General features: G+C 45.7%; 1 protein-coding gene across 2 annotated transcripts in view; it reads right to left on the bottom strand.

Moving 5' to 3' along the window:
* The window catches only part of Ephb1 (EPH receptor B1), a 448,378-nt gene that overhangs the window by 143,180 nt on the left and 283,774 nt on the right, over positions 1–21,424 (bottom strand). For both annotated transcript variants that reach the window (XM_052718325.1, XM_052718319.1), the window contains one exon: positions 9,550–9,705. In XM_052718325.1, the coding sequence (XP_052574285.1) occupies positions 9,550–9,705 (156 nt within the window). The remainder of the gene's footprint in view (positions 1–9,549; positions 9,706–21,424) is intronic.

The raw sequence follows: 21,424 nt of genomic DNA on the forward strand, positions 1-21,424 counted from the left end.
CCTTTGGGAAAGCATTCTGGGAGTATCCACTAACTGCCTAAGTACCTATAATTCAGCAATTCTATCTTGAGGTGAACATGTGTTCCCCAAGGTATGCTTGTGCATTTGTATGGCAGGATTATTGTTTATATTAACAAAACTTTGGGATGGACCCGTGCCCACTCACAAGGGAATGACGGAGTGGGTGTACACTAATTATAGGGATGGTAAGGCTGCAAATTCATGTCAGGACAGACTCTGAGAAGGGTGCTGATGACAGCTTGAGGTTGAGACACAACCCCAACCAGTCTAAGGGAGTTAAGGATAGATACTGAACCTGGATCCCTGGCAGAGTCAATCGTCAACAATAGGGGTACAGTGAGTCAATACCAGTGTGACTGGCATGGTGACCCAGGAAAATTCCCAGTGGTAGATGTTGGCCTGAGGCCCAGCAGTAGTTCAGTCTCACACTTCACTCCTAAACTTGAGTTTGGTGTTTGGCTGGCTTGGACCAGAAACTTATGTTGAGCCAACTTGTATGTGGAGCCAGGAAGTCAGCTGGGACCCACTTAAGAAGCTGGGGATCAAGATAGTTCAGGAAGATTCAGAAAGGCAAGATGGCATCAGCGTTTGCCAAGCTAGAAGGGTTCTCTTGAATCATTTGATCTAAAATGCTTGGTACCTTCCATTCACTTATTGTTGTCTTGTTTTGTGCCCCATAACATAGAGATCTAAGACTCACTTCTTATTTTTCATCAAAAACCAAACAATGAGAGTTGACTGAGTACTTGGCACATGTCCAAAACTTAGGGAGTGTTTTGTATGCATTTTACAGTGGACATGATAAAAAAATACAGTATGCTCATTATTTTCAGAAAAGGAACAAAAGTATGGAGAAGTCAGGTAACCTACCCAAGACCACTCAGCAAGGGAGGTAAAATCAGGTGTCAACCATGGTCTACATCACTCCACCAGCAGGCCTCTTACCGCTAAACTGGGGTAGACACTTACATCAGATTCAGCGTAGAAGAAAATGAGATCTGTGCGTTGAGAGTTTCTAGTCCAGTGGAAAAGCAAGGGTGTGCTGTGCAACCGGCACAGAATATTGCATGTGAGAAGGGAGGCATCCTCCTCTCTGAGGATGTGGAGTCTGACAGAGCACAGATGTAGAGACACGCTCTTGACTGCCTGTCCTCCCCTAAGAGGTGAGGTGAAGCAGAGTCTAAGAACCTATGGCTTCAGCTGCCATTAAGTCCCTTTCATCTATCCTCCCTTCCAGGGCCCAGAACCTGTACATATGACATCAGGACCACGGCCCAAGACTTCAGAGGAGCATTCATGTCAAGAAAGGACTCACAAATGATAGGAAGGACTGCTTTAGGCTGATTTTTAAAACAGGGAAAAGAGGAAATTAAATAGATAATTTTACACCAATCCCTTCCTATCTCCGGAACTTCATACTTGAATCAGTGCCTGAGTCTCAAAGAAAGAGTAAGGACAGGCAGAAGGTGTAAGTCAGACTAGCCAGCATTATTTCTCCTTCTAAAAGTACAGTGGCTTACAGACAAAAGGGTCATAATGACTAAATAGATTTTCACAAAGGTAACTACAAAAGGGACACAAATCTGTATGTACTGAATAGTGCACAGTGCTAATGCCACTGCTTGAGACCCTGTCTCAAAAGGAAGGTGGAGAGTGTGGGGAGGTAGTCCCGTGGTAAGAGTGCTTGTTATGTAACCATGACCACTTGAATTTGAATCACCAGCACCCACATAAGAAGCCAAGCATGGTCATCCATGCCTACAAATAAGCATTGAGGAGCAGGAGCAGAAACAAGTGGATCCTAACACTTCACTGGCTAGACAGCCTAGCTGAAAAGCTGAGTGCTCTCTGTCTCAAGGCAATAAAGCAGAGAGTGATGGAGGAGTACACTCAGTGTTCTTCTCTATGCAGAGGCATTCACACTCACACACTCATATAACACACACACACACACACACACACACACACACACACACCACATACACACAAAGGTGGAAAGTGATAGAAGAAGCCTAAAGTCATTCACTGACCTCCACACAGAACACAATAGTGAGTGAACCTGCACACATTCAGACAAAAACAAGAAACGAAATAGTTGTTAGAAGAGTGACGGTGACCTGAGGATGGGAGGAAATGCTATGCTTGAGGAGATAGATTAAAATAATATTTAGCTAATAGAGGTGATCATGGAAAGATAAAGTAGTTTTCTTTAAACATGGAATCCATTGAACATTGGTCCTCTATGATCAAGCAAAGGTCAACACAATGTCAAAGTGTGGGAGGAGGTCCCAACACAAGGCCTTGGAAGGGTTCTCTTTCAATGACGGGTGATGGGGGCTAGCAATAGAAAAGGGCCATCTAGAGCCACATCTGAACTATCCATCAACACAAACATTAAAAAAAAATAAAAGAGGAAGAATGCTTTCTCAGGTTCAGAGAAAGGAAGCAGGTGTAGGGAAGTTTGGGAGACAGGCCCTACTGGTGCTGCTCCAGATGGTAGCTGTCTGCTACCCCCAAGTGCTCTTAGCACAAAAGGCTGAAGCATAGCCACCGAATGTGCTTGGCTATTAGCTTAAAAGTTCAAGCTAGACAAGGCCTCATAAGGGTTAGACCCACTTGGGTCAAACAACTGTGAAAAGAAATTTCAGATTACAGAAGTGTAAAAGCACATTTACACAGGCAGTGCTGACCCTTCTCAAAACAAGAGTGACAGTTATAAATAGCTTGCAGCTTGCAGCCAGCCTCCTTCCATTCTGCATCCACATGCACATCTACTTGGCTGGCAGAGGGTGTGGGCCCAGCCAGACCCCGGCAGGGTTCAGGAGGCATCTTGCCCTGGCTCTTGTTGCCTTATAATCTATGCTTGGATTTTCCGCAAGAAAAAACAAAAAACAGAATATCTGCTTCTCAAAAAGCTTAGGGAAAACCTCCAGGGAGACTCAAAGGGATGGCCGCCATTGTAACTTCTCTTCCGAGTCACCTTGGAGCCCCTCATTCGTTCTATTTCTCTATCCAAAGTGGCCAAGGGACACCTCAATGCATTTGAAGAAGGAATAAAAGAAACAGGACAAGCTCCAGCTTGCCTCTGTGACCCATCAAAATTTCTCCCGTGTGGGTGACAGAAAAAAAGGGTTTTTGCGGTCAGAAATGTAACAAGGTAATTATTTTCACACCAGTCCTTCTGCATGGTTTTTCACAGACAGCAATTTTATAAGGCATAATTATCTATTTTCGTTTGCTTCATAAATTCCTCCTTTCCATTTCGTCCCCCAGTAAACTAGAAATTATTTAAAATGAAGCCGTGCAACTCGATGCTTGGTCTCACTTGGCTGTGTGCTTCCTCCTGTCTTCCTGCCTCTTCCCTCTGGCTGCCCCTGCCACGGTCCCCTTACCATCTGACCTTCTCCTGTCATTTGGAGGAGGCAGCAAGTCCCGCTCCCTCAGAACTGAAGGCTGAGCCAGGTGAGATGGCACACCTGCAATCTCAGCAGCAATAGGATCAGGAGTTCAAGGTCATCCCTAGCTACATAGGGAATTCAAGGCCAGCCTAGGTAACGTGAGACTCCATCTTTACAAAAGAACTGAAGTCCAGTTTTGTGGGCCATCACTCCCAAGCTTTTGAGCTTATGGCTCCAAAAGCTCCAGGGGACACAGCTGGACCAGGCCTCCAGGGCTTCACATATGCCTTTTCCTCTCTCCTGCAGCATGCCTAAGCATAATAGGTCAACTGCTCACTTGTTTTCACCAGGGATCTTCAGACCATGGGTGACTGTGTGGTTTATGGGCAGCCAGTGGGTTCTGCTCAGGGCTGAAGCAAAACTTGCCTCCCCCTGCCCCGCCCCCGACTCCGAACACATCACTTTTACTTTCAGATCTCTGATATCCTCTCCTGCTGGAAGCTTCACTATCTTCTACACACTTTCACACTTTCCAGGGATATAACCAAAGCAAGTTCTAACATCGATGGAGAGTTTACTATGAACCAGGCACTGGGCCAAAGATGCTATAATACGATTTTGCTTAATCCTCGTAACAACTCAGAAAGGCGTACGACAGTGAGAGTGTGAGAATGAAAGGGGGGTGGAGGAAAGAGAGGAGATGAGGACGAGGTCACAGAGGAGGCAAGAGAGAGTGGAGATGTAAATAAAGTACCAAGCCCATCTTCCAACCACCGTGTGCAAATGCTGTCTGTCTGTTTCCTCGGGACCTTCTCAAGATCAGGGCATCCTAGTGACTCCAGGACGCCCAGGGTTCTGAGGTCTCTGGGCAGTGCACCAGGTGGGCAGCAGGAGGAAACAGGGATGCTCTGAAGATGTGCTTAGTCTTTGTTCTGTATCTCTTTCCCAATATACAGCCCTGGAAGTCCTTAGCACCTCCACAGTAATCAGACAACTAAATGCAAGAAATTTCAGGATGGGGACTGGTCACTGAGGCAGGATTAGGAGGGTAGGGCTGTCCAAGACCCAAGTCTTGAAGAGAGAGGAGATGAAGATTAAATTGATCACCAAAGGCCAAGGAAGTAAAGAAATCAGGGACACATAATAAAGTTCCATAAAATCCCCAAAACATTGGGTTCAAAGAGCTTCTAGGCGGCTCTATGTGCTTCTGGGGTGTGGCAACTTCAGGGTGCCCCTATGTATTCATGTATCCATTCTCTTTGTGATATTCTTTATGATGAGCTGGGAACCCCATGTTTCCCAGAGTCTTGTGAACTACGCAGGTACATTAGTCAAATTTAAATTAGGGCTTCTTGGAACCTCAATTTATGGTTGATAGGTCAAGACCACAGGTTTACCCACTTGTGATTAGTATCCAAAGGTGAGAAACAGCCTTGGGGACCAATCTCTCAACCTGTAGAGTCAGACACTTGCTTTAGGTATATGGAGTGAGGCCCAAGATGGGATTAAGGAATATGTAGCTGGTGCCCACTGGGGCAGGATTGTTTGCTGGTGGAGAGAGATGCCCAAACCTTTAGGGGCTGTGTTGACTGTGTTGTAGAGGCAGAAAAAAATATGGTTGCCATCTCCTAGACCCAAGATGGGGAAAGGAAGAAACCATATTTACTGAAGCACAGCAAGCTCAAAGCTCAGAAATAGCTCTTCAGTCCACAGCCTTTCTAGACTTCTCTCCTCCTTGCTGCTGGGACAACATTGTCCCTGATCCTATCCTTACTCTCCTCCTTCTGTCTCAGGACCCTACTGTAAGTGACCCTCCTCACTGATGGTGTAGCATCATGTCCAGATCACCAGACTTCCTTTGGGGTTTCACTGGCCGGGAGAGGAAAGGGGTCAGTTGGAGCCCACCTTTAACTGTTCCCCCGTGTTCTCAGCTTATCCTCTGCATGGCTTAAGATAGGAGGATGAAGTCACTTGGGAGAGTATGGCAAAGTATTGGGCCAAGGCTGGGCAAGGAGCCATCAGCCAGGCACTCTAATGCCAGGGATAGAACTGTGTAGCCCTCGGCAGAAGAGGGAAGAGGAAAGAAGGAAGGAAGGAAGGAAGGAAGGAAGGAAGGAAGGAAGGAAGGAAGGAAGGAAGGAAGGAAGAGAGGGAAGGAGGGAAGGAAGGGAGGAAGGAAGGAAGGAAGGAAGGAAGGAAGGGAGGGAGGGAGGGAAAGAGGGAGGAAGGAGGGAAGGAAGGAAGAGAGGGAAGGAGGGAAGGAAGGAAGGGAGGGAGGGAGGGAAAGAGGGAGGAAGGAGGGAAGGAAGGAAAGAAGGATATAAGGAAGAGAGGGAGGGAGGGAAGGAAGGAGGGAGGGAGGAAGAAGGAATTCAGTGTCTGCAGGCCAGAAGTGGTCATATGAATTCAGACTCTGTAGGAATGAACAGCCCACTCTGCCTGTGTCCCTGAGGTCACTGGAGTCCACACTGCCCCTTTAATCCTGCCTTGAATGCACCCTCCCCCGACTTCACTGATGAGGCTCAAAGACAGGCTAGACAGACAAGGCCAGGGCCTCACAGACATCAAGGGAATTTCTATCTCTCCTAGTGATTAAAAAGAAAATATAGAAATACCCAGACAAGACTACAGAACTTTCCACTGTCAATTTTTTAGATGGGCTAAATTAAAATTTTATGTGCATATGTTCATCTGTGTGCAGGTAGAGGGGGTGTGTGTGTGTGTGTGTGTGTGTGTGTGTGTGTGTGTGTGTGTGTGTGTATGTGTGTGTGTGTAGGCCAAAGACTCACCAAGTAGGCTAGGCTGGCTGGCCATAGAGGCCTGGCTCTGCTTGCCCACCCCCAGCCCCACAAGCTCTGGGATTATGAGCATTCAGGACCACATCCAGTTTTATTCTGTAGGTTCTAGGATTGGACTCAGATCATCAGTGTTTCACCAACTGTGCTCTCATCCCAGCCCTACAGAAACATTTTAATATTACAAAAATATAATACATGTGTGATACCCCAAAGATTAACAGGCTTCATTTAAAATATTTGGTTTTGCCAGGCCCTATGGTGCAGGCCTGTAATCCTATCTAATAATGAGTCTGAGGCAAGGGCATTACCACAGACTTGCTTTGGCAGCTTAATGAGACCCAAATTTAAAAAAAAAAAAAAGGCATCTCAGGGAGCAGGGGTAAAAACATTACTAGCAAGTTACTAGCAAGAAGGAAGCCATAGGTTCAGTCCTTAATATTGAACATATAAAAATAATCCTTAGTGTAGTATAGGTGTTAAAACCTTGTAAGGGGCATATATTATATTTATAAATTTGTATAAATACATATACAAAATGTTTTATAGGAAGGAGTGGATTGCTGATGTAATCTCACTTGAAGACAATGGCCTTAAGCTAGACCTGAGGTCCTTCAACATTGGCCGGCTCTTGGACTCTCCTACCTGCTTTCTCCTCTTGTTCACAGCACCAGGCCATGGCAGGTGCTCATTGTCTCCATACATTTATAAAGACAAATCTTCTTTATCTTTAGTACCCAGGCAGCCTATGGTTGTTTCCTGCTAGGACAGATGAAGCCTCGGTTTTACAAGATGAACCAGCTCTCCCAGGCCCAAGCCTCCACCAGCCTCTCCAGCTGGGCTCAGCCTCCTGCATACTTGTCTCACTAGACCTGCTGGGCTAGTGAGGAGCCTCAAGGCCACAGTACAGGGCTGTGCCTTTCTTCAACAGCTCTAGATATTCTCCTTGTATCTGAAAAATTATTTACTGTGGTGATGTGCCGTGCCTTTTTAAGAGAACAGATGGCACCTCCAATTAGAATGCTTTTAAAGGAAACCCTAATGAGAATATAAAAGCCAACAAATTGACTTTTTCATACAGTACTTCCCTGGCACACAATAAATCAAATATATAATGAGGCTCAGGGAAATTGTAGCTTTATTTATACATGTTTTGCCTAGCATTGTGTTGTACCCATGTCCTGCCTCCCTGAGTCTCCTCCCCAAGTGCTTGCCCCTCCAGGATGAGGGGCAACGTGTCCAGGAGCTGTTCATGGCCCTCCTTGCCACAGTCATGTGTGCTTTGATGTGGCAGTTTCTAGTTTGAGCCTTCTCTCTATGTCTGAAGGCACAAGAAAAGGGGTTGTGTAAAGGGGCAACAGTTGGGGTGGCATGCTCCCTCACCATCTAAATAAGAAGGGGAGAGTATGGTGGAACACCACTGGTGAATATTCCAGAGATAGCTGGACCAGAGGCAGGAGGGAAAAGCCTGTGTGATCTAACTTAAAGATGGTCTTGGGATATGGGTAGTATGGAGTGAGGCATTTCCATGGTCAAACTAGGGACATTGGAATGTTCCTATTTTCCCATAGACTCATGCCTGTCAGGAAGGGGGCCAGAAGATAAGCCTTGGTAAATAAGTGGGAGAAGACAGAAACACATTGACATTATGAGCCCCTGGCCATTGACCTGACTTCTTCCAGATAGCCTTATCATGAGGTTTCATGAGCTGACAATTTGTCTCCTGAAGTGGGATGCTAAGGGCCCATATGGATGAGTTGATCTGCAGAGAAAACCTGGCCAGAGGGAAGTTCTGTGAGCAGAAACACAAGAGCAGTGATTTTAGGAGAGAAGCTGCCAGAGGCTGGGTGGATGCTTTGGCTGTTGTGCAGACTGGTGTTTGGTCTGGCCACCCAGAGAGTATAGTGATCTAGCATCCCTAATGGAATTTAAAGAAGTGTATTAAATATTGCTTTTTGGGCCCATGGAAGACTGCCATGGGGCGGGGGGGGGGAGGGCTCTTAAAATCAGAGGAGGAGACACCACCACTGAAAGATGGGAACTTGGGGCAGCAGGAGAGGAATCATTTCTGTTAATCTCCACCCACCTGAGAAGGAAGGCAGGGAAAATCAGTTTACAAGACGATGAGTTTTTCCTCAGCTCAAATCTATAAGCATCGATTGAGCTCAGGACCTTGATCTAGAAGACGCTTTCATTTCTCCTCTGCACCCAGCAAAGGTTACAAATGCTACAAGGCCAGGGCTGAGAAATTCTTCTACCCAGTCCAGTGATTTTTTCCCCTGTCCATCAAACTATAAGTGTGTGTGAAATATACCTCTGTGGGCCTCTTCACTGGGCTGAGAGGGAACCGGTCTTAGGGGTGTAAGGGGAGGTGCCTGCTCACAGTGAGCCACACCAAAGCATCTAGTGCAGAAGAAAGTTCTGGTCTGATTACAGGCTAACCTGCAGTATTGATCCCAGAATGCAATGGGAATACTGAGAGGCGAGATCATCCCTACTTCAGGGCTTTGGCACTTAGAGAGGGAAAAGGTGTGTAAGTGCTGCTCAGGAAGAACTGCATTCCCTGCCTCCTGTGCTTATGGGAGAGCAGACCAGAGGGAAATTATCCTCTCCCTGCCTGGAGAGTACAGCCGTTCCTCTGCTTTTAGAAGAATGGCTGTTTTTTCTTTCCACAGCAGATAATGGGAGAGTGGATATAGCTGACACATTAACCACCAGTTTCTAGAGTTTAGTGCACTGAGAGGGACACTGTAGTCAGACTTCTGGTCTTGTCATTTGGCTAGAGCTCAGATGTTAGCCACTACAAGGGACAAAGGGGATGAATATTTAGACCTGATACTCAAGGACTTTCAGTTGGTATCTAAGACAATTACAAAGTAAATGGACAGTTAATAAACCTATGAGAACTTCCAGGGAAGCAGACACTGAGAAGACACACTGCAGAGTGATTTTTCAACTGCAGGGACCAGGAGGCAGGGGCATCTTGGAGGAGGCAACTGTAAGAGTTACAAGTTATTGCGATATGCGAGTAGATCTTGATTTTGCACACAAAGAATTCTAGATAGGCAGTTTTAAATTTTCGTGGGAAGAAGTTGTCCTAGGGGTGTGTGAGAGGAGGGCTCTCACATTGGGAAGAGGATCATGAAAGAGTGCAATCTAAACCAATAGTATGCTGCTGAGAAAAGAGAGCCCTCCATTTCAGCACCTCGGCCAGCACCCCAGCTTTGCATTTCCTTGGAAGGATGACCTACCTGCTCTCTCCCCTGTTCCAGGTCCACCATTTGTATAGTCAAGGAATCAGACTCCCCAGCCCACAGCCTTTACTAGACACTTACTAGTGCACGCCACTTCTGGGGGATCAAAGTCTGCTCGGTAATAACCAGTCCGGCAGGTGCAGATGGGAGATGCCTCTGAAGGAGAGCGGCTGTTGGAGGGGCAGTGGGAGCAGCCTTCAGCTTCCTGGCTGGCCTTGAAGGTCCCCGCAGGACAGGCTACAACACAAAGATCATGTAAGAGTTAATGGAAGAATGGCAACCAGATACCCTTCCCTGAAAATGAAAATGAAAGTTTTGCCATCCTAAAACAAAAGGATGCTGAGTTACCTCTTCACACCAAGATGCACAGAGTGAGCATCTCAGATGCAAGAAACCTGCTTAATATCTCAGTTCTCCAAACATCTTGACAATGGCCCTTCTCTGATTTTCCCCTCTTAGGTACATCAAGAGATTTTATTGGTAAGATGATTCAAATGTGTGGCTGGTGTCTGGGACACAAATGTCTAGCCTTTTCTCCTGCCTTAACAGTTAGGGTCTTTCCCTGAACACTTGATGAAGGAATGGAACCCCATAGTCTCAGATAAAAAGGGGTCTCTGTAGTCAATGACCAGACTTCTGATTCTTAAATGTCATATTGCAGCAAACATGAGGGGCACTGAGATGTGTTTACTAGCATTTGCTATGAATGATGGTTAAAGGATTAGAATTCACAAGCAATTCAATTCTTTAAAGAAAAATTAAAGTGATTTCAAGGTCACTGCCTTAACAGCATCACTCTACCTTAATTGCATTTTTATATGCTTTCTAGGACAGGGCAAGTAAAAGGGGGGCTTTGCAGGCAGCTTGTGTCATGTGCTTGGAGTCACCTTTCATTCATGCAGCAACAGGAAAGGTTGGGAACAACTGACATCGCTTGGTGCTTACTTGGCTTGTTCTCATTATGGTTATCTCTTCTAGTTTCTTGAAGAGCCAGGCTGTTAAGAGTCATGCCATGCAATGCTTGTTTCCACATTGTCCCACAAGCTGTGGCCATGTCTCATCTACTGAGATCTGGAACACTTGGTCTTATCCTTACTGATCTCCCAAAATTACAACCCCATTGTCCCTATTTCCCCAAGGACTGTCTTTATCACTTCAGTCCCTGCTTCTCCCTGTATCCCTGGGGTCAAACTTACGGCCCAGTCAACTTGTTTGGATTCCCTACAAACCTCACTAATCCATTCAACAAATATTCACTGCACACCTTCTGAGACCCTGCTGCAGGGGCCACAAGTTGCTTTCTAGGACTTTTGGATCCACTGTGACCACACTATTTGTCTTAGTTGGGGTGTCTATTACTGTGTTGAAACACCATGACCAAAAGCAACTTGGGGAGGAAAGGGTTCATTTCATTCACAGTTCTATATAACAGTTCACCATCAAAAGCAGTGAGGGCAGAGACTCATACAGGGCAGGAATCTGGAGGCAAGAGCTGATGCAGAGGCCCTGGAAGGGTACTACTTACTGGCTTCCTCTTCATGGTTTGCTCAGCCTGCTTTCCTATGGAATCCAGGACCATCAGCCCAGGGATAACACCACCCACAATGGGCTGGGCCCTCCCCTATCAATCACTAACTAAGAAAAACGCCCCACAGATTTGCCTATAGGTCTTATGGAGACATTTTCTCAATTGAGGTCTCTCCTCTCTGATGACTCTAGCTGTGTCAAGTTGACATAAAACTAGCCAGGACACTATTATATAGTACGATGTGATTGTCGCCTGAACAGAGCTGTTGTAAAAGTTCCACTTACATGAAGCTCATCTTCTCAAATATATTGTTCCCTCCTGGAAAGTACAGAGGATTCTTTAATAATAGCAGTAGCCACCATCTGTTAGCTTGCCTTGTTAAGTGTTTTACGTACATTACTCTATGGGGTGGCTATTATTATCTCCATTTTGCTAATGAGGAAATTGGGACATGGAGAGGTTAAAAACATTCACAGGATCACTCTGCAGGAGAAATGATGGTGGTGGTACACATGTAAACTAGTTCCAAAACATCTACCACTTTCCTGCCCAGACAGGAAGAAAGAATAGTCTCCTGTGTGGCGATTCCTCCATCAGCTGCTCACTTGAAGTGAGGAGACAGTCTCAAGTTACACTGGATGTGCGCTGGATGGGAGCCCACTGCAGACTGGAGCAAACTTCTGTGAAATGGAATATTCCCGAATGGTGTAAGCCAACTGCATTCCATGGAATACAAGTTCTTTGCATTTTCAATGCCTATTACTTACAGAAAATATGGACCTAAAAATAAAGAATAAACTTAATGGTTTACTGCAGAATGTCTCAGAACTTCAGAAAGTGAAGTCTTCAATGCTAGGCTTCGTTTTTCTTTTTCTTTCTTTTTTTTCCCAAGAAGGCCTCCTCTGCAGTGCATCCCCTAGGATTCACACTCCCTGGAACACACTGGATACACTGCTGTTTCACAGCTGATGGGCAAACAATAACTGCCGTTGTAACCCACGTCAGAAATAGGCCACTCACTGACCCATGTTAACACATTCAAAAGAAAATCTCCGTAGCAAGAAAAAGAATGTTTGAATTTTCAAACAAAAGAGTCAATCAATCAATAAAACCTCAAGCAAAAACATCAACTACCATACTTGGGGCAGCCTAAAATCTGGCTTACTAATCCACCATTCTGAGCCCACTCACTGGGGTCTCTCCCCGTCTGCCTTGCCCTTTTCCTTTCTCTATGTCTTACTCCTCTCCTGGATAAGAGTGCACCCCTTTGCATTGAGTCTCTGGTGTTCCTACCCTGCCGGGTTCTGCAGCCTCAACTGCTTCCATGCAGCAGGATGCCTTCCTGGAAAGGGGAGGGAGCTGGTGACTACTCATGCATTCATATTCAGTCCCTGCCACACTGTAATTTTCTTAATGTACTGGTCCAAGAAGAACAAAGTGTTTTCACTTTCTTCTCAGCACTTAAAAGCCACCTTGCGTTACATTTAATAAGTTAACAGCATAAACAGTCATCCTGATATCCACAAGTGGAAGGGGGATTTGAAAATGCCTTTCTCTGAGATTTCTGATGAAGGAATGGGAGGCCTCTGCTCTGGGCGACTAGGTCTCTGAATTTGAAGGATGCCCCAGGAAAGGAACTAGAGGGGAGAGGGTAAAAGCTGAACTATTCATTTATTTATTATGTGTGAGGTGTATGTACCGCCCTCCCTCTCTGTGGCGTATGCAGGTGTAAGTGCACTATTTGTACATTAACGTGTACACATGTACTTGTGGAGATAAGAGGTCAAAATTAGGTGTATTCCTCAATCATTGTCCACTTTATTTATTTTTTTAACACAGGGTCTCTTCCTGAACATAGAGCTCACCAATTCTGCTAAGCTGGCCAGTCTATGAGTTCCAGGGATCCTCCTGTCTCTGCCCCTGGCCCATCACTGAGGTTACAGACATGTGCCACTGTACCCTGCTTTTTATTATGTGGGTTCTAGGGATGTGAACTCAGGGACTGTGCTTATACAGCAAGTACTTTTCTTACTAAGATATCTCCCCCAGAACCCCACAAGCTGGACCACAGAGAGTGGTCCAGAAACAGCTGGAGGAAAGAGGTCTTGGAAAGACCTGAGTCTATAGTCCCCATGGAATTGAGATCTGGCCTATGGCTGCCTTCTAGATTTAGCTCTGCCTTCTAGATTTGCTGATTTTACCAAAGTGAACACCTGTGAGTTATAGCACCCCTCAGAGCCTCGGTTTGCTCATCTATATAAAGTATCTATCTATACTGCTCACAACTCACAGGCCAGCAGCATTTAATAAACTCAAATACGTGGCACAGCTGGTACCCATGTGTACCACACCAGGGTAGCTCCCTCAACCCAGTTTCCACAAACTCTTTTGAAAGCCAAGGGTTTTTTTTTAAATGACTTTACAATTCAAAGTCTGAATAGACATTAGGAGCCCCAATGAAGGCATTGAAGTCTTAGAAACAAGTGGGAAAGCTGTGTTCCTGCCTAGGCTGTTCCTGTCTGGGTGATTAGTGAATCATTATAAGATACATTCTACCTATAATTTCAAAATACTCACATTCCATGTGTTAATATTTTAATGGAATCTGTGAACAGGCAGTCTCTAACTTGTAAGGACAGTCTTTCTAAATCCATGCACTGAACTTTGGGATTGTGAACTTGTAATCCTGCTGGCACAGTATTTTCTCATATAGTTTATGCGTTAAATAATAGTTAAAGTGGCAGGCTAGTCCACAAAACCTTTTAAACTCATCTTGTATCAGATGCCACTAATCAGAAGGAGATGTTGACACCATTGTTTTTTACTAAGAACAATAAGTGAGAAAAGCAGGCTTCCCTTGAGAAAAGGCAGCTCTAATTAGAAGTGATAAGTGGAACATTTGAGTCAATTCTGGCAAAAACTATATAGACATATAGACCAAAGAAATGAATGTGAAGGGCCTGCCAGGCTGGGTAAGCATGGCTGAGTGGGCAAATGCCCACTGTACGAGTATGAGGGCCTGAGTTTGGCTCCTGGAACACAATCCCAGTACTCCTGCAGAAGGATGAGAGGCAGAGAGAGGAGAATTCCCAGGATCTCAGCTAGCCTGCCACATGTAGAGGAAAAACAGTAAGAAACTCTGCCTCAGCCAAAGGAGAAGCTGAGGACTAACATTCCAGGTTACCCTCCTACCCTCTGACTTCCACTTGAGCACCATAGCATGCATGTGCCCCAACATGAACATATGTACACACACACACACACACACACACACACACACACACACACACACACACACACACACGTGGAAAGGAAGAAAGAGAGTGAAAGAGAGATGACTGATTTATTTTTTTAAAAAAAAAGAATAACAATGAAATACTGTTAGCTGCTATGGGATGTTCTGTATGCTGTGAATATGTGTTGCTCTGATTGGTTGACAAATAGAATGCTGATTGGCCAGTAGCCAGGCAGGAAGTATAAGTGGGATAAGCAGACAAGGAGAATTCTGGGAAGAGGAAGGTTGAGTTAGGAGACACCAGCCTGCTGTCCAGGGAGCAGCATGTAATGGCACACAGGTAAAGCCATAAAACATGTGGCAATATATAGATGAACAGAAATGGGCTGAGTTTAAGTGTAAGAGCTAGTCAGTCATAAGCCTGAACTAATGGCTGAGCAGTTTTAATTAATATAAGCCTCTATGTATTTACTTGGGTCTGAGCAGCTGCAGACTAGGCGGGACACAGGAAAACTTCCAGCTACAGTTAGCCATGTGTGAACACTTCTGAGGTAGATAACAGCTCTCTGACTTGATATTTCAAAAACTAGTTTTCTTCCTCTATAGAGAATCATGATCCAGTCATCACTATGATGATGAGCACTGCCATTCAGCCACTGTTTGCTGAGGACCTGTTGGAAGCCAGGAGCTATGTTAGAGGAATAGGGCTGTACATGCAAATGGGGTTTGGGACTTTAGGGACTCCCTTTCTGATTGGGTGAAACAGAGAACAGAACACTGCTTCTGAAGCAGATCTATGCTTGTGTGTACATCAGGGACCAGTTACCAGGACACACACATTTTGGGAATGCAGCCTTAGAAGATGAGAACCATGTGAAGCATCTCCCTAAGAGACAAGATTCAGAACGGGAGGACTAGGGATGAGACACACTTGCCTAGCATGCATAAAGCTGTTGGCTTGATCCCTCAGCCTTGCGTAAACCAGACAGGGTGGTGCGTGCCTGCAACCTCAACACTTGGGATGTGGAGGCTGGAGGATCAGAAGTCCAGAAGCATCCCTAGCTATATAGCTAGTTCAGGGACAGCCTTGGATACAGGAGACTATCTCCAATAGCAACACCAAAAGATTCAGAAGAGGGGATGATAACAAAGCAAGAAAGAAAGAGGTGGGAGAATTGGGGAGGTGAAAGAAGACCTAGGCAAGGAGTACTTGATCATAATCATGAGGGTTGGTAGGAAGTCAAGAGCCATTTGCACTTCTCTGTGTATTCCTGGAAGATAGCAAGACACCATCACATGGGGCTGTATGTCTGACACAGGAGGGGACGGACCACAATTGTCTTACTTCTTTAAGAAGGGGGAGGTTACTTTCCTTCATTGTAAGTGATCAGGTTCAGAGGCTAAGCTAGCAGAACAGAGGTAGGGGCAGACATGCACTCTACATCTCCTCTCCCCATTCCTGGCTTCAGCAGAGGGAGGGGATGAGAACTGAGTGCTCTACCCCTAAGCACGTACATACTTCCCATCCTCCAAGCAAAACACACATTTCCCTCTCCCTTTCAGCAACACGAGGAGGCTGGCACGTGTCATCTCTAGCAGAAGGTCACCTTGGAATGCCCCCCCCCACCTTCTCAGCGCCTCAGAGCTGTAACAAATTGCCTGCTGCTTACAATGCTCTTGAGAACGCCCCTCTCCTCCCGTCCCTGCACGAAGCCTTCCAGTGACACGGAATCCATCACCTACAGTACTATTACTTTATAAAGAAACAGATTAAGTGTCTCATAAACAGTGCAGTGATTGAGATAATGGAAAGCGCTTCTCGTCCCCGTCTGCAGCATCAGGTTATGAAGCTTCTCCAAGCAGCCAGGAAGAGGAAATTAATAGAAGCAAGAGGGAATAACCACTTTTATGCAATTTCCTCAGGAGATAGTGGACCATCTAATCTTTATTGGGGCCCTTTAACCTGTCACTCACCACTCACCAGAGCCTCTTTAGCTCTCGCAATTTCTCCTGATATCTAAGGAAGATAAGACGGAAACCTCAAAATATTATTTGATAATTTTTCAAAGGTGGAGGGTGCCCCCTGCCTCCATTGCCTCCCTTCTCAATGGAAGACTCAGAAAACATTTTTATGCAGCACAAATGGAGGAGAGTCTAACTATTCTTCATGCATAGTCCAGGAGGTCAGCGCTGCTCCGCAGGAAGAGACTCCCTCTTTGCATTTTAAATGTGTTTTTTCTCTCCACCACTGCCTTCTGTCCTTGCACTCTCTTTTTAATAATCTGATTACTTCTCTTGATCTAATTTTTTTTCCCCAAATGAGTTTGCAAAGGTTCATGCCAATGAATATTCATCTCCTGCTTAAGATCCGGGGCCTCTTTCTCAAGGCAGGTGTAACTGAGCAGCTGGTTCAGGGAGGTCTGCCTGTCTCATAGGCTGACAGTGAAGGGGCTGAGCACATTTCTGCTCAGGAAGAGAGAGGTTCACAGAGCATCATCCCTAACCCATGCCCCCCCATTACCTCCTCAGCATGCTCCCACTCTGCAGATGTGTCTCTTTGCAGCGGCTCAGAATTGCAAACTAGTTGTGGTGGTGAGGGACCATGCACAGGACTCTGCATGACTCCTCCCTTAGCTCTTGTGACCAGAGCTCCCCAGGGGGCTTACACCATGAATGCTGACTCTAACCATCCATCCACCCATCCAGCTAACCACCCATCCACCTAACCATGTATTCATCCACCAATTAGTCCACTCACTCACACATACATCAATCTACCCACTCATATATCAGTCCTTCTACCCACTCATCTACCCACCCACCCATCCATTTCCTTACCCATCCATCAATCACTCTATCTGCCTATCCACTCATCTATCCATCTACCCATTCATTCATCCATCCACCTACCCACCCACCCATCCATCCATCCTTAATTCATCCACTCATCCATGTATCTACCCATCCACCTATCTACCTACCAATCCATCCATCCACCTGCCATTCACTCACCAACTCATCCATCAACCTATACACCCAAACAACCACTCATCTACCCATTCTCCCATCCATCCATCCATCCATCCATCCATCCATCCATCCATCCATCCACTGCAGCAGTTTGAATACTCTCTGAAGTCTGACTCTAGGTCTTTTCATGTTTGTGTTTTCTCTCTCCTGTGCACAGCACAAGCCTTCCAGATGTTATGGCTGGTTACAATGGATGTTGTTCGCTGAAAGCCTACTGGAATAATGCCCCAAAGATCAAAGGTGTGACAATAACAACTGCCACAAGTGATCCTTAATTAGAGGGAAGGAATTGAGGGCAGGCCTCTACGGTGGGGATTCTTGCAGGTTTTCTGGAGAGTTATTTGATGAAGATCTCAAAAATATTCAAAGCCCTTGTTCAAAGGTTAAGACTTCCAAAGAAAAAGCAGGAAAATGTGGGAAAAGACTTGTTCATGGACGTTTGTCACGGTGTTGTTCCTAATGCAGAAGAAAGGAATGGAGATAGGGAGTAAAGAAAGGAAGAAGAGAAGGAAATAAGGAAGGAATGGAAGGAGGGAAGGATGGAGGGAGGGAGGGACTTAAAAATCTAATATGAGAATATTGACTAAGCAAACATGGAACATTTGTATAGTACAATTCAACATGGTCATTAACATTGTGTCTTAGAAAATATTTTAGAAGTGAATTCTGAAACTGTATAAAGACTATGAACTTCATTTTATATATATATATATATATATATATATATATATATATATATATATATATATGTCATACTAACTAAAATGAAAAATAGTAGGAGTTTGCATTGTCAGTAATTATTACTTTGGATGTTTTATCAGTATTTTGTGATACACACACACACACACACACACACACACACACACACATACACTTTGATAATCAAAGAACATATATTCACTACATTTTAAATTTTTTGTGGAGGATACTGCAGTATGGATGCAGGCTCTGATCCCAAAGAGAGTTGGGTCAGGCAGGATACAGTGGGCTGTGAGCTGGGGAAAGCTCTACAGCAGAGGCAGAGGTGTCCTGTTCTCTTGATAGGAAGAAGGAAGTGAATGGGAGTTGAGAAGGCTGCCCAGAGGAGTCGGCACCTACACAGGCCTTCAGAGGAGGGGTTAAAGCAGATGCACAGATGAGAAGGCAAGGCAGAGGGGAAAGAGCGCACCAGGATTCACAAAGCAGGAGCATGCTTGCCTGGGAAAGTCTGGAGTAGCGGCAGAAGTGGCCAGGACCATGGAGTCGTTATGGGGACTGTGGAGGAAATGGGCCAGGAGGCATTCAATTCTACATCACCTAGGGCATGTGAAGCCAAACAGGTCTTCCAGTCTTTCCTCCCTGGGCCCCGTGCCAGCTGTAATGGCCTGTGCAGTTGGGACACTTAGTTGTGTCATATGCTCGTGTCACTCATGATGACACTTGCTGAAATTGATGCCTTGTGCAGGCATCTTGACACAGACTGTAAGTCACGGTGCCATTAAGCTACGAACACAGCGGCAGTGGTAGCAAATCAGGAGCTCATTAGCATGGAAGATGCTGAAGAGGTGAGTTTGATATGGGGTGGGGGTGGAAAGCTTTGCCTCAATGCAATGGAGAAACCACAATACAGGGCCAAAAGGTAATAACAGAAGAATAAGGTCCCAAGGTGGAGGGACAGGCCCTTGGGGCCCTCAGCGGGTAGCCAGGCACATTAAACTTTCTCATAAGTTAGTAGAAGATTGACCTGAAACCCTGGATCAAGGTCAGAGGGATGTTTTCTAATGGTCTATGCTAATGCAGCAGACTGCATGCCTGTGTCCCCTAAAATCAACTGGTATTTAGAGCTGGAGCCTCTTGGAGGTGATTAGATCCTGGAGGACAGAGCTTCTAGGTGCTCTTACAAGAAGAGAGGGAAGGCAGCCTGTTTTCTCTCTGTTCTCAGTGCCATCTGCAAAGCAGGAAGCATCTCCCCAGATGCTGTGCACAGGCAACTTGATCTTGTACAGCCAAGCTTCCAGAATAGTGAGAAATAAATGTCTGTTGCTCAAGCAGCTCACTTTATGCAATGTGCAGTAGAGCAGAGATGACCAAGATGGGAATCACCAGCGCCTGGAATTGCAGACACAAAGGATCTTGGACCCTGATCCAGACCAGCTACCTCAGGGGTTCAGGCTAAGTCCTCTAGCCCATGCTGAAGTAGTGTGTGGGTCTGAAAAGTGGGTCTGTAAAGCTGCTGTTTGCTGGAGTGTGAACATAAGCACGTCACTTCACACCTCCAAATCCTGGAACCTCTATCTGCAACAAAGGGCACGGAATCATCCCATTCTCAAGCTAGTATAGAGATCTGTGTGATGTTTAAAAACTTCCTAGAACACAGTATTGCCTTAAGAAATAGCAGAAAGCTGCTCTCTGCAAGAAGCAGGGATGAATGCTTTCATCCGTTGGTTATTTAAGACACTTAACTGACCACTTGTCACAAACTTGGAGATGGGCAGGCACTGGGAGACATCAGCACATGAGATGGGGGGCTGTTTTGCCGCTAATAACCTATGGAATGTTACTAGTAATCGACTCCCTGTGACTTTGACAGGGACAGAGGTCAAGGTAGGAAAGGACCCAGAACAGAGAAGTTAGGGCGGGACTCACTTGGAGACCAAGACTGAACTGGCTCCTCTTGTGTATGACTGTGTTTTCACCCCAGACCTGTCCCCTACCCAGCAGACAGAACTAGAAGGGCCAGTCTTCAGACTCACACAGCCTCAGAGTGGCAGGGAGACCTTCAGAACTCTAGGATGTCACAGGGAAAAGTACTCTGAGAGGAGACCACCACCCTTGCACATACAGCACTTGCACCCAGCAGACCTTCCCGATAGCCTGTCAAGGGACCGATTGGCTTTATCCCAGCACTGGCCAGGAGGGTGGGACTGGAGGGAGATGAAGGAGCACCCAGGAAGACAAACACAGTAGGGAAAGGAGAGAACAAGGAAATGGAAGGGCTGAGCTGGGAAGGGCTAAACACTCTTTGACAGGGGACCTGAGACCTTTCTCAGGCTAGCCAGTGAGTGGGAATTCATTGAAATTATTCATTGCCTCAGCCTGCCTCTGGATAGAAGGGAAAGATAGAAGATGTGGCAGGAATTACTGGGGGACAGCTGGCAGGCCCTTCATATGCCCAGCTCAGGCCTCAGAGAAGCATCATAAGCATCCCACTCGGTTCCCATGGAGACACCCTGGAGTCTGCACACAGGACACAGGTACCCATGAATGGGGCAGGAGACAATAACAGTCAACACAGGAGTGGCCACCAGGCAAACAGTGAGCAGACCCAGAGCCTGGTCCTGCATGCTCCCGGGTCCCTACAACTTTGAAAATATTGGCAGGAGATGGAGAGAGACAGAGCAGGGACCTGACAAGACACTAGCCCGGCTAACGAGTGGGGTGGCCTGCTCACTCCCAGAGCCCTTTAAGGGCTAATCAGTGTGGGAAGGCAGGAACCAGAGACGCAAAAAGTCTAAAAAGGGTTTATGATACTCTTCCTACAGAATTCATCCTAGAGATAATCACACATGATTCAAAACAGAACTATGAGATTTTCATCACACTTAATAACATGGAAAAGGAACAACCTAAAAACCATAAATGGGAACACCATAATTTAACTTAGTTTCTATTGGGAGATTTAGTGACCTGGACAAATACTGGTTATTTATTAGTGACTGAGAAAAAAAACCACAATAATAGGAACAGACAGTATTCTCCAGTACTAGTAACAATGATTTTATAACTTTTTAAATATACAGTAGTGAGATGAGGGTGGGTTTCTCATATTTTTTCTGATTTATATTTTCCCATTTTATACTGTACACTTACATTGCTTTTTTAAATATAGACAAATATTTTCTTCAAGTAGAAGAATGTCAGAAAGCTACTCTGGTCAGGGGCAGTGTGGGAAGGAGAAGGCAAATTTGGAAGTGGGGCATGTAAGCCCCTCAAAGCCACATGAGTGGTCAGCCCCCCTCCCCCGAGGACCTCTAAAGTGCCAGGTTCTACCCACAGAACACTCTCACTTCCCTAACTGCTGGACCTTGTTCCCACCCTGAAGAGTAGAAAGCCCAATCTCTGGACATGAAATCCCACCAATCTCCACCCTGGAAAGTTCCACCCCGAAAATATTCCACTCCCTT

Source organism: Peromyscus californicus, unplaced genomic scaffold, assembly GCF_007827085.1.
Source record: "Peromyscus californicus insignis strain IS unplaced genomic scaffold, ASM782708v3 Scaffold_11__1_contigs__length_118956290, whole genome shotgun sequence".
In the NCBI taxonomy this organism is placed as follows: domain Eukaryota; kingdom Metazoa; phylum Chordata; class Mammalia; order Rodentia; family Cricetidae; genus Peromyscus; species Peromyscus californicus.